At 40.7% G+C, this 14325-nt stretch overlaps 1 protein-coding gene across 2 annotated transcripts in view; it reads right to left on the bottom strand.

The window, feature by feature from the left end:
- arap2 (ArfGAP with RhoGAP domain, ankyrin repeat and PH domain 2) overlaps positions 1-14325 on the bottom strand; it is a 165837-nt gene that overhangs the window by 14330 nt on the left and 137182 nt on the right. For both annotated transcript variants that reach the window (XM_005751799.2, XM_013915588.1), the window contains exons 23-26: positions 12625-12772; positions 10129-10206; positions 3641-3715; positions 2635-2752 (exon numbers count right to left, since the gene is read on the bottom strand). In XM_005751799.2, coding sequence (XP_005751856.2) covers positions 2635-2752; positions 3641-3715; positions 10129-10206; positions 12625-12772 — 419 coding nt within the window. The remainder of the gene's footprint in view (positions 1-2634; positions 2753-3640; positions 3716-10128; positions 10207-12624; positions 12773-14325) is intronic.

The raw sequence follows: 14325 nt of genomic DNA on the forward strand, positions 1-14325 counted from the left end.
CACAAAACAAAACCACATCATAAAATCCATGACAAACTCCAGTTAGCTAAATAACAAAATTATGTTGTTTCCCCCCCAGTTTCATCACAGAACAGATTAAATTATCTACAGCATATCAGGGCCTGATTATAAAAACACACTCATGTGCAAAATAGACCTATTATCTCTTCTTAATTGGCGAACAGGGTACATGCTATCAGCCAAAAAAAGGAAGATAATTTGTGTACCACCACCCCTGCTCCGATGCTTCCATCTCTACACTCCCCTGTTTTTCATAACCAAAGAAGGTTTTAAAAAAATAAATAAATAAAAAAAGGGAGGAAGGGAAAAAAAGAGCCACAATGGCATAACCTATTCATAACAGTGGGCTTATCTTCTCCCTGGAATCTCTGCAGGCCCAGGCCATGGAATTAGTTCCTCATTTCCCCACAAATATTAGCTCCCCTTTTCTGCTTATTGTCCTCGATAACAGTGTTTATCGGTAGCTATATTCCAAAATGGCTAATTAACGCACTTCCCCTCCCTCCTTTATGCTTTTACGAGCAAAACCTGTCACGCTACCGCCTTCGAAATCGCTTAACTATTTACTGTTCCACAGACATATTGTTTTGGCATAGAAAATATGCTGAACCTTCAGCAAATATATTCAGTATTCAACACACCTTCATTTTTAGAAGAGGACGGCTCGTCCTCTGTAACTTTGTGAAGAGCAAAACAAACACAAGAGTGAGGTGTAAACTTTCAGTGAACTGCTCCGTGACGTGCACGGGGGAGCGCAAGCTAAGCAACTTCGCGACAAAGCTCAACTTCGTCTGTAGGCCCCCGCCCCGTTCTTGACGTATACCGCGTTATGATCAAATGCAGCACGTGTAGTGCGTGAGGCGGCCTCCGTGCATATTAATGCAGGATGAGGTGGGTCATCTTTCTAGGTTGATCATGCAGGAAAGATGAAGGCAATTTATGACGTATGACGGTAAGGATGATTCATTTATGTGCATATCAAACTGACGATGCTTGGCTAATTTCCCTGCGTGCTGCCGCGTTCACAGGCGCCGGTTCATTAGAGATAGCATAATCTCTCACCAGGTCCTCGGATAAGAGGAAGTGTGATCTTTGTATGTGCCCCTAAATGGAAATGGCCACTTGAAAGGTGATGCAATGTTAATTGGACCGACGGAGAACGTGACGGCAGAAAAGTTTAGAGGGAAACTTTCATTTCATTTATAACGCAAGTTCACATTTTACTCGAAAAATTTGGAGGTCACACAGAAAAAGTGTCCTTTAGTTGTAATGCAGCAGGTGTATAAAAGTTTTAGCAGTCTGGAGTCAAAGCCAAATGATAGCACTGAGGAATGAAAGCAGAAGCTGGGTTAAAAGAAAAAGATGGGAAATTGCATATGATAATAACATCCATAGCATGTGTAAATTACCTCGTGACATTAACCGACGTTAATGTCAAAGGCAAAAGTCTTCACAAAGATCAGTGCGCATAAAAACTTCTGTCTTTCTGAATGTAGCATTTCAGTTAAAGAATAAATGACCTTTTCATCCCAACAAAAAGTACTTATTGCTAAAGAGGTGCTTCTTCAGTATTAGGCTATTTCCTTCAGATGGATTTTAAGAAGTCGCAATTAGTGAAGTGTTGTTGCACAAGTTTGGATAATCTGAGGGAAAGAGCTATATGTTATATTTAAAAGCGGATTAAAGTAACAGACAAGTTACAGTGGAGTGAGGTTCAATAGTTAGAGACATATTATACTCATTTCCAGCTGAATGCTTTTATTCTTGCGCTCTGCTGGGCCTTGATAAAGCCCCCTTAGATCGTCTACAATTTAAATCAAGCCAAACAAGAAACAGACATAAAATCTGATGATTGGCTAATTTCCCAGTGTGCACGGGTGTGTAAGTAGGTAGTGACTTCTCAAGCTATTACTCATGCCCACGCCATGTCTGCATACTGTGCTACATGTGCCGCACATAGTGACAAACTATGTGACTGCACCATTTACAAATCACAGCAAACCTCAGTATATATGCTGATGGCAAATATATACTGGCAAACCAACCAAGACTAAAAAATAAAATAAAAACTAAAAGTGACTTGTAAATAAGGCAGCAAATAAAAATACCTTCAAGTAAGTCGAGGACAAAAAAGCTTGCTTTCTATGCTTACTTCACAGGAAAAATAAACTTATGACTCATGACTTCGACACATTAAAGTGAAAAATAACAAAAAAGGACAATCTCCTTCTCACTAGGAAAGGCTGTTGGTTTGAAATGTTTCACATTCAACCAATTACAAGTAGCTGCTACAATCAATCGACATTGCGCAGGTAGGAGGCAACCAGTCTCAAAACAGTCTCCAAATAAGAGCAACTTGTCTGGGATATGTCTCTGTACAACAGGGAAACAGGAAATTGCCAAGTTGAACCCCTTCAGTCCCAAACTAACAGTAGACTTATTCTGTCTTATTATATGGAGTTTTTCCTTCCTACTGTCGCCAAGTGCTTGCATATCATCACATTGAAATGCCTAAGATAAAGTCCATTGGTATATTCAAACTCCTGTGAGTTTTTTGTGAAAATACTCAAACATTTCTAAGAAGGAAGTTTAGTGGTTAGTAACCTGACATACCTAGCTCTCCATTTTCAATGACTTCAAAGGTGGTCCAAAAGTCGTCGGCGTTAACGGCGACGTTCCTCATATTCAGCGCCGTTTCTGCAAGCTCAGTGGGCCGCATGCTGGGGGAGACCTACCATAAATGCATAAAGGGAAACGATCACACAAAGTAAGCAAACTGTGGATATAAAAGGTTAGATCAGGGGTGGGCAATTCCAGGCCTCGAGGGCCGGTGTCCTGCAGGTTTTAGATCTCACCTTGGGTCAACACACCTGAATCACATGATTAGTTCGTTACCAGGCCTCTGGAGAACTTCAGGACATGTTGAGGAGCTAATTTAGCCCTTTGAATCAGCTGTGTTGGTTCAAAAAACCTAAAACCTGCAGGGACACCGGCCCTCGAGGCCTGGAGTTGCCCACCCCTGGGTTAGATTATAACCTCTGTGGATCAGTCTCGATGCCTTCAACCATCTTTGTCTTGAAAGAGCCTTTCACTGCTTAACATACACAACTATCCGACTCAGTTATGTACACAGCGCACAGTTTACATATTTGACTCTTTATGAATGGCACTGAACTAAGGAAACGCGCCACTTTCCTCCACAGAGACAAATGAAGAATTAATGTTAAACTGCGCTGCTTAGTGCTGCTCTGTAACCCTGTGCGCCCTTGGAGCCCTGCTGTCACCCTGTTAACAAACACAAAAACAATAAAAAACAATCCTCCCTAACTTGCACAGGCCTATATGCCTCATAAAATGCAATTACTCAGACAATTAAGTCAAATGTCTCTTGATTAGTTCGTATGTGCGGTACTCCCATCAGGTTAAACCACGGACGTCTCGGCCCAATTCCATCATCAACCCTCGCCTCTCAGTCTTTCCACCCTCATCCTTTCTCCAGCTTCACCTGCCTCCATCCCCTTCCCCATTTTTTCACCTCACTACCAGGACCTTTGGGAAAGCAGGTGCACATACACACACAAATACACACCAGGAGCAGTACGGATATACACACTCTCACCTTGATTAAGCAGCATTTCTCTGGCTCTCTCTTCTCCAGGTACACCTCAAAGATCAAGTCCCCAGCCGGAGCAAACTGAGGAGGGAAAAACAGAGGCAAAAAGAGTCACATCAGCTGAATCCCAACATCGATGAAGCACGATTAATTGGAATCATTTTCTTCTAAATTTCTGCTCCTGTGTGGCATGAATGTAAATGGAGAGAAAGGCGAGAAATGGTTGGAGGATTTTTGAAAAAGCAAAGGTCGTTTTCAGAGCCGGAGGCAAACAGAATCCCGGTAGCGCTAATGGAATGCAAAACCCGGCTAAATAAAGAGAACATGTGTGAGACAGGCGCGCTCGGAAAGGTGGGAGAAAAAGACGAATGTTTCACCTACACCGCAACCGAAATGCTTTCCTCAGGTGTTAACTTTAAGTGTGCTGTCAGTTTAAAAATATTGTGAAGAAGCACCTAAAGATATTTTCATGTGTTATTATGGCAATGGAGAAAAAAAACAACACAAGTGTGAGAATGAACCCAGCAGAGAGAGAGATGGGTTTTCAGCCACTGACTTTTTTTTTGTATCCTTTGAGTCTTGCGCGAGTGAAATACCACCACACAAAAGAAAAGGAAATATGTTTATTTGGGGTAAAAGCCTTTACAAAATGCTGCTGTTTGGGAAGTGAAACCTGACATTTTTAAATCAGAATGCTATGTGTTTATTCACCTTTCTTTGTATACATTTATTTGAAAATGTAGGTGGTTTTAAAGGCAGATATTTACTCTGCTGGTATTCATATACAGCATATACAGTGATATCTATTCCCATGGCATACATCTGAACGCTGAACAAAACAGCTCTCGGTTGTCGTCATCGTTTCCAATCTTTACACAGCTCAGATTACACTAATCTCCAGCTATTCTGTTCTTGGGTCCTACTTGATTAGTTTCGAATGATTCACAGTTCAAAAATATTTATCTTATACTGGACCTCAGTGCAACCCCTCAGTTCATAAACAGCATTTACCCTTTGAGGCTACCCTCCATTTATACCAAGCCTCTTGTGTTTGGCTGTGCTTTACAAACAGAGTTTTAAGAAGCAGGTTTGTCGGGCTTCAGTCAGCTAAGAACAAGAAAATGAGGATATAGTTAACACAAGCTCGTCAAAACTAGATGATCGAAGTTTGTAAAATGTTACCTAGTCTGATGAGCAGTGTTGGTCAAGTTACTCGAAAAAAGTAATCAGTAACTAATTACTGATTACTTCCCCCAAAAAGTAATCCCGTTACTTTACTGATTACTTATTTTCAAAAGTAATTAATTACTTAGTTACTTTTTAAAAACACGATTTACAACCTGAATAGGTGATAAAGCGATAGATCTTTCAGCCCAATTCTACTTTTTCTGTATAATCCATCATACAAAATGTAATCAAATGGAAAAGTCTCTTTTTAAAACTTGTTTCATTAGTTTTAACTTTATGCATCAAGCAAAAATTAAATTATATGCCTTGAAGAAATTTGTTTAACATTTAAACCTATTTTCTGCACATTCCAGCATATAAAATAAAAAATTTTTTGGCGTTTACACTCCCTCTTTCACATAGATGCAAGTAAAACACAGCAAAAAATCTTCTTGATGCATTCTCAATCATCCAGGAAAGTAAATCTCCAAAAGTTAATTCTGTTCATCTGGACGTAGCGTTTTGTGGGAGAAACATTTCATGAGAATTTGCATATTTATGATTAAGCAACTGACCTCCCAGCCCAGTGTTCCTTCAGTGGGCTGGTTTCAGTCATTATGCAAATGTCCTGTTTATAAGATTTGGAAAAACCTGCAGTCAGCTGAGACTGAAGAAGTCACTTGGATGAGTGACGGAACGTTTCTCTCACAAAACTCTACCTCCAGATGAACAGAATCAAATTTTGGAGACAGCAAAAAATAAATAAAATCAAAGATTCAATGGCACTAAGTTCAGTCGCTCTTAAATCTATTTTCCCGTTTGGCAGGAGTAGAGCAGGCAGAGATTTGCCCGGTGCCATAGCGGTCATGTCGGTGGGAGGATCCGGGGGTTTCTCTGTGAATTTCACATTCCTGTCGCGGCTTGCTAGGTGCTTGCTCAGATTTAAAGGTAAATTTTTCCCAGTAGAAAGAAGTTTTCTTCCCACGCAGACTGTACAGCGGACACTATAACGTTTTTGTCAACTAAAACTTAAAGAAATGTCAGTACGTCCACGCTTTAAACGCTGCAAGGCCGTACTCTCTCCAACACTCCACATTATCCATTTTCGATCTAACACATCTGTTGTTGCCACAGACGTCGCACATGCTTACGTCGTTGTCATGAGGCACTCTCACAAACAAAATCATGATGGTTTAGTAATGCAGTAACGCAGGGTGCTTACGGGAAAGTAACACGAATCTAATTACAATAGTAATCCCTTACATCAGCGGTCCCCAACCACCACGGACCGGTTTATGCCCGACAATATTTTCATGGACCGGACTTTAAGGTGTCGCGGATAAATACAACAAAATAAAACTAGTACCGGTACTGAAAAAAAGAAGATTTATTCATAACACGTGTGAAAAGACCCAGGAAAACCGAGTTAACGATAAAAACGGTAACAAAATCACGCTGAAAACCGATAAAAACCCTGAAAACCATACATTTCACACCTGAGCCTCAACTCTCGCGGCCCGGTACCAAACGACTCACGGACCGGTACCGGTTGGGGACCGCTGCCTTACATTACTTGTTACTTGAAAAAAGTAATTGGCTTACAGTAACATGTGACTAATGCGTTACTGCCCATCTCTGGTGGTGAACCTTCCCAGGAGTGACCAACCTACCAAAAATACTCCAAGAGCATCAATGGCTCATTCAGGAGGTCACAAAAAACGCAGAACATCTGAAGAACTGCCTCACTTGTCTCAGTTAAAGTCAGACTTCATGATTAAACCATAACAAAGAGACTGGGAAAAAATGGCATCCACTGGAAAGTTCTAAGAAGAAAACCACTGCTGACCAAAAAGAACACAAAGGCGCATCTCAAAAAACATCTTCATGATTCCCAAGACTTCTGGGAAATATTTGGTGGACTGACGAGACAAAAGCTGAACTTGTTGGAAGGCTTGATTCCTGTTACATCTGGAGTAAAACTAACTAACTAAACAAACTAACGTACGTTCCATAGTTGATGGAAACATGAGTTCTGTTCTCTACCAGGAAATCCATGTCTAATTCATGCCTTGAATCTGAAGAGCAGTTGGGTTATTGCAGCAGGGCAATAATCCAGACACACTATTAGTCGACCTCTGAATGGCCTAAAAAAAAGAAACCCCAAAAAACAAAAACGAAGGTTCAGGAGTGGCCTAGTCAAAGTGTGGACTTAAACCTGTTTGAGATGTTTTGGTATGACCTTAAACAGCCTGTTCATGATGAAAAATCCTCCAATGTGTCTGAATTAAAGTAATTCTGCAGAATAGAGTGGGCCAAAATTCCTCCACAGTGATGTGAAAGACTCACTGCCAGTTATCACAAATGCTTGATTACAGTTCTTGCTGCCAAGGGTGGCACAACCAGTTATTAGGTTTAGGGGGCAATTATTTTTTCCACACAAGGCCAGGTAGGTTTGGATAGTTTTTCTGCCTTAATAAACAAAATCATCATTTAAAAACTGAATTTTGTGTTTACTCAGGTTGTTTTTGCGTAATATTAAAATTTGATTGATGATGTGAAACATGCACGTTTCAGAAATAATCCCCGTAACTCTGACTTTCATTTTTCACTTGCAGAAACACAAAGAGAAGAAGAGAGTTTTCTAATTCAATGTAAGCTATGCAAAATTTAAAAAAAAGAGTTTTTAAATCTGCCCGACATCAAAGAGGTCAAATTCCAAGTAATGTCTCGCTTGTCGGTACAAATCACAGCACCTTTCTCCAAGTGCTGGAGCTTTAATCCTCTGCTCATCAAATTAAAAAGCGGCAGTGTGAAAAACTAAAAAAGTTAAGTGAAAACGTGAAAATGAATTTATATTTTTGAGATACAGGGTCATAGCTATAGCACCTAATCTGGATTTCTGGCAATGCAGCGGGAGCAGTAATCTGTCTCAAGAGAATTAACAAGTAAGTGGGCACGACAAGGGTTCTTTTTTTTTTTTTTAGATATCTTGAAATTACAGTTACTTTTCTTTTGTCATTTTAATGTGCAGGTGAACTGAGGTCCGTTATTGGCTTTGTGCTGGGAGAACTATCGCATTGAAAAGAGGGAAGGAAGCCACTTCTGACTCCTGTGGCCCTCAAATGACACAAAAATTACAGTCATTCAAACCAATGGAGCTAAAGCTGTAATTGTGAAAATGTCACACACAGATATGGGGCCATCTTGCTTTCCTCCTTCCCCTTCATTGTTGTGTATTGGGAGGAATACCGGGACCACTTTACAAACATTACAGCTGTGGGCTGCAAGATAATTAAAGGGGAAAAAACATGCTGATTACTGTAGAGAAAAGGAAAGGGAAGTTTAAATGTTTTAAAGGGTTTTAAGGAGATTATGGAGTAAAGAATGAAGCCATTTCTAATCTCTCTAACCAAAGCCGTCCTCGGCCTGGCTGTAAATGCAAGCATCGATTTTTCAAGTGGCACTTCGAATTTAAAAGGCATGACAATGTCTCGCACCTCATTATATCACTGATTTACTCACTCCCTAAGTCGAACTATACTATCCACTTGCTGGCTGTCTTCTTGCCATTCTTCCTTGAAGACGAAACAGATGAGGTCAGAACCTTCACCTGGAGGGCCCCGAGTCCTCTGAGACAATCGTCTCGTGGTTTTCGAGTGAAAACCCAAGAGCCATTTGTCCTGCAAAGCTTCTTATTCATACTTCAGCTTCTGCCTAGGCTACACACACAGTCGCTCAGTTTCTTCTTTAGACTACAGCCATGCTGGCTGACGCTGTTCAAAGCTCTTTATGATGAAGTGACATGAAAACTGGCATCAACACCCCAGTCAGTTTGGTGATTTATCCTACCCCCAATACTTTAGAAGCTATATTCCATTAGATTCAGTTGTACATTATACTTTAGTGCTAATTAACAAAGGTCAGCATGCTCTTATAAAAGTTTTTTGTGAAATCTACTCCTGTGTCTCAGGAGCTTTATTTAGCTGCTTCTCTTTTTAAAGGTTTGCTCGACTTTGCAGAGATGGAAGCAGCACCCACCCGTGCAGGATAAAAATGAATTCTCACATTCTTGAGTTTGTTGATTAATTCCACTCCAGAGGAATCTATAGACTGAATGTTGATGGTTTTTATAATAATGCAACATTATCCTGAAACAGTTGCTGTTTAGAAAAAAAACAGGATGAATGATGACCGTTGCATTTAATAGAGTTCTGCCCTTTTTGTAACAACCCAGAGCTGAAAAGCAGTTTTTACCATTTTCAGATAGCCTGTTGAAAAAAAAATGCAACTGAAGTGCTGTTTTTTACATGATGGCTTATGTAAAGCTGAGCCACACATCACTATAAATACACCCCATGCATACATAACCACAAGAGTGGCATTTATCTGTGGGTGGGAAATCTCATCTTTACCAACTTTTTCCATATTTCTAGAAGCGGAGTGCAAGTGGAAGGCGATTCTGCATAACAAAGATCAATATTATGGACATTTCAGTTTACTGCTTTAAACTTTTCACCTTCGTATCAGGCACAGACCGACTTCAATTGCTCTTTAGCTTTTGCTCCACGGTCTGGCAGTGGCCTTTACAGCAATGCCAGCGAGTGATCATAAACGATCAAACAGAGTCAGTAAAACGAGATGGTTAATGTAACATCAAATGACTTTAAGCAAAGTTTAACTTTGCTAAAATTTCAAATCATCCCTAAAATAAACATACCTATTATCTCCGCAGAGAAATGTTCTCCACGCTGACTTGTAATTACACTAAATAATTGCTCTTAATGAAAAAACTAATAACTTTCCTATTTTAAGACCTCCGAATTCACATCCAAAATCAAAACCTCATCCCAATTTTCACCTCCGACGGCTTTCTAATAGCACTTGCTTTCCACTGAGTAACTCTTTTGCCCCCGAGCAGCCGACGTTGTTGTGAAACCCTACGGACAAGGCTGAGGGAGGAAGGCAGGGGCAGAAAGGAGCGCTCATAAACAACTTATTTCAGATTTCAACAACAGCAGCGGCATGTGATTTCATCTTTTTTTTTCCTCCACAGTTATCTGAACCAAATGTTTTTCTCGGCTGAGGCATCCAGGCATAAAGTACCTGCTGTAAAGGTTAACAGGAACAAAGCCCTTTTTCCTCACCCGCCTGCTCCTGCCTCTCCCTTCATTTCTGCCAGAAAAACAGGAAACCTGTTCAAACGAATCCCACATTTTAGAGTCCCTGACGCACGCAGGCAAATCAATGCACACACACACACACACACACACACACACACACTGAACACCCATTTGTGATTTCCATTCGGGTTCTGCGGGTCGACCTACTGTCGTGTCCTTCTTGTCGTTCCAGCGTGTGATGAAGCTATTCTCTCTCTCCATCTGTTGCACCTGGTCTTCACTGACCTGTTGAAAAAGCATCACAAAACACACACGTACACACACACACAAACACACGTCAATTCAGACTGAGCCAGAGAAAAGTTTCTAATCAGGTAAACCGCACTTGAGAAACATCATCTTGCTTGATAGAATCCTGCAGCCATTTTTGATGGTCATATTAATTTCAGCGCTTAAATGCGATACGTGGAGGAGCAGATTAAACCTGGGAAAGAGTGAGCTGCTCAGCTAACACTTCTAAAACCTCATTTTGAAAGAGAAAGTTGGCTGCGATGAGTGCTCGACACGGAATACTCTCTTCTTTCATAAAGCTCTGTGTGGGAAATGACTTTTTTTTCTCCAATCTAACTTTTTTTTAAAACATCATTATCATTTTCAGAGAACAATTTCCTTTGTTGGAGTTATACGAGTGGCAGCAAAGATTGGGGTTGAAAATAAAATCCAAACAAACTGGGAAACTCATCGCGTGTATGTGTGTGTGTTTAGGCCTGATAATGGGCGCCGTCGACAGAAGCCACCACAGAACTGGTGCTTTAATTGGCGAAGCGTCTCTCGTTTTATGGTCACACTGAGCGTATTCGGCGCTATTGGGCTCATGATTGGTTGGGCTTAATGGCTATTTGTCATGCGAATGATGGCGTCGCCAACCGATTTGGAGTGAATGAACCTCCTTTTACGTTAGAAAAAGAGGGATCTGGGCGTTCCGAAGGGAATTAACAGTCAGTCGGTGCTGCGTATCCCATAAGCCAGGCAGCTCTCCAAGGGTAACATTGATCCTGAGCTCCCCCCCCTCTTTCCCATCCACACATCAGCAAAGTCAAGCCTGTTGTGGAGATTTGGCAACAACACTTCAGCTCCCCAGATGGTTGTAAGAGAGTGTAAATAAAGTCATGCCTGCAGCTTGGTTTAGATATGCAATATGGTAATATCTGGATACTTTGTTTCGGTTTTTTTACTCAGCCATTGATTGTCTACACATTCATTACAGCTTCTATCCTGTGTTACAGGATGAATGATAAACACGTCTGACACTGACTGTGCGAAACATGACAGCGTTCGCAGGATAAGATCTATATTTTTCCGACTCTTCACCCAGTTTTCAAATGAAGGCCAGATTTTTATCCTTAAAAAAAAAAAGAAAGAAAACACCACGCTGCCTTCACGGTGTGGAGAATCCCCAAAATATAGGAATATCATGGGAATACACCCAGTTGGCAACCAGTTAATTGAAGTGCCTTACTGCAAAGAGAGGCGCCACACATGAGTTACACTCAAGTGTGACTCTAATTAATTGCATTATGTTGTCAATCTGTCTGCATTTATAAATTAGATGATAATTACTTGCAAACCTTGGCCAATATGTCTGAGAGTGACTGCTGTCGGTCCGAGTTGGACAACGGTTACCTGGAGCATGTTGGTCCAACTAGGCAACCTGGGTAATTACCCTCCAATCAAAAGTGTGTCATGGTAACTACTGTGTGAAGACATTCAATGCAATCACATGGAAACCACTGATATTTCTTAGTCGCAAGGAGGTCGCGGACAAGTTTTAACTTGAGAGACTGATTCATGTAAGATGCATCATATGAAATGTAAACTCCCGTGGGTTTGAAGCTCAGCTCAAAGCAAAGCAGGTCTAAAAAGTGAGGATGTCTTTGCTTCTTCTACAGTTCAAAGTCCTCTGCAATGTTTAAAAGTACAAACGATAAATTCTCTATATATATTAAACCACAAATACAAAGCTATTTATGTCATTTATTACCAGTGTCTGACTATTATTAATCTGCTAGGGTACCTTGTTGTTAATTTGAGGTATAAGAGGATCGTATGGAGGCATTTGCATTTCTTTATATTGTTTATCAAGCAGTCCAGATTATAATCACGTGAGCCAGGCACGAAAGATAAACAGCACATTAACTTTAATCACAGTTAAAAGTTGTTTAACCCAAGAAACAAGAGAAAAAAATGGCCGTTTAGTCCTAAAGATAGCATCAGAGATATTGGTGATACCAGAAAGACTCCACACATATAGAAGAGAGCTTTACAAGGCTGGCCTCGTTTTTTACTTCAACCAAACATGTCCTGAACCACAGAGTCCACTGTTACTTTTCTGTTCTAGGTGACCTGTTTTTCCTTTATTAATATAATCTGTGCCACCTGTCTGTGCAGCGTACATTTGGCAATAACACAACGCAGCAATAACCTGAGTTGAATATTACTGAATGTACCAACCGTCTTGTTTTTGTTTTTTGGTTGTTGTTTTTTTTTATAACTTGTGCAATGTGTGTTTATGTGATAAAAACTGGATGTTATCTAAGGTACAAGAGGAAGATCCATGTCAAGCAGCTGAGCTCAGTCCAATCGGTTTTTCGTGGTTATCAACACAAAAGAAAAAAAACCCCCACAAGAACATTTCAGACTTACACTGAAGAGCGTAATGTAGTTGCTGATTAGGTCGTGGACCACACTAATTTCCTGTGTGGTTTGTCCTCGAGTCTGGAACAGGCAGGAGGAGAAAACGGAAGCCAGTTTTTCACTTGGCATGCGGTTCAGGTGGGAGCATTGCTGGATCCTGAATAACAGAGAGAAACATGCTTAGAAAATCCCTTAATGTACCCGCAGGTCGACACGAGTGGCTCATATCTTTTGCTGAATCGCTCTCGTGGCCTCTAAAGCCCACTCATACTACTCACTGTGGCACGAGCACACAGAGAGCTGAATGAAACATCGGGCCTCGCTCCAAATTAAGCATCAAGTCAATTAAGTCTTCTCTAAACAATCTATATCAAAAGGAGCTAAATCTATCCACTGCAGGTTTCCAAGGGAAATCGAGTGAATGATACACGAAGACAGCAGTGTGCTTCTATTTAAAAAACAACATAAGAGGTGGAAGAAGGGGTTTTTGTAGCTGCAGCACAGTATCAAAGTTGTGCAAGCTTTTTCTTTGGTTCTGTATCTTCTGTGTTGTTTGTCTCTGCATTTCCACTCCAGGTAAAACAAACAGTAAATCAGTAGTTTCAGTCCACAACGCACGAGACGGCTGTAATTTATTACTAGAAATCTCCACAGTTCAAATGATCCAGAGGTGAAGAAGTAGAGAATTCAGCGGTGTAACCAACTGAGGGAAAAATATATGATTTTCATGAAAAGAAACAAAAAGCAGCGCACAGCCAGAAATAGCGCCGCTCGTTTTGTAGACCTCAGCTATGTGTTTGCTAATTGCCTCTGAGTCTTTAATAATGAGCCACACAATCTGTCTCAGTTGAAAAATGCCAGCGCTCGCTAGAAACAATATGGAATTGATTCATCGCTTTCAACCGAAGGACACTGTTACTTCACAAAAACAATCCTTTTCTTCTCAGCTTGGTTTGTTTTTCCCCCACAACAACTTTTCAGTGCATTCACTGTTCAGCAAACAGACTTAATTTGAAATAATATTTAACAGTATTGGTCAGATGGAGGGGAAAAAAGCAAACAAAAAAAACGGGGGTCATTAGGGGAATAGAGGAAACAATGCAGCTAATCAGCAGGCGACAAGCAGCAACCAGAGGGCCGCTCGGGCTCATGACCTTTGAACCGCTATGCTCATTTTGTCTGTGATGCAGAGCAGCCTCTGCAGAGCCACACTTGTTTCATCAGCAACAAGGTCAGATAAGAACATTAGGACAACTTACAAATGCATAATATTGCAAAGTAGCTATCAAAGAATGGGTTTTTAATCCCAATTAGTGCCAACAAGTTGCTGCAAAAGTGGTCGAACTAATTAGGCTGGTTTTGAACTTTGCTGCAGTAAGTAAGAGAAAAACTTGTGCATCACGAAGATGCTGGGTCTTGCAGATGTGACCCTGGTTCTCCTTTGACTTTACACTGCGTGAAGATGTTTTCGTGTCATATCCATCTGCTAACAACCAAAAGATGACTAACTGCTACATTGTGCTTGGATATGCTGCCGGGCGCAGGAGACAGAAGTTGATACCAGTGATAAAAAGTGAAACAATGGATGGCAAAACTTAAGTTGTCTGGCACTCAACTTTGCCTGTGTGTGCCGTGGGCATTTTTTGTTACTGATAACCAGTGTTGGGTAAGTTACTTTAAAATAGTAACTTAGTTACATTACTAGTTACT

This window comes from Pundamilia nyererei, unplaced genomic scaffold (assembly GCF_000239375.1).
Source record: "Pundamilia nyererei isolate P.nyererei 1_Seehausen unplaced genomic scaffold, PunNye1.0 scaffold00327, whole genome shotgun sequence".
NCBI lineage: Eukaryota > Metazoa > Chordata > Actinopteri > Cichliformes > Cichlidae > Pundamilia > Pundamilia nyererei.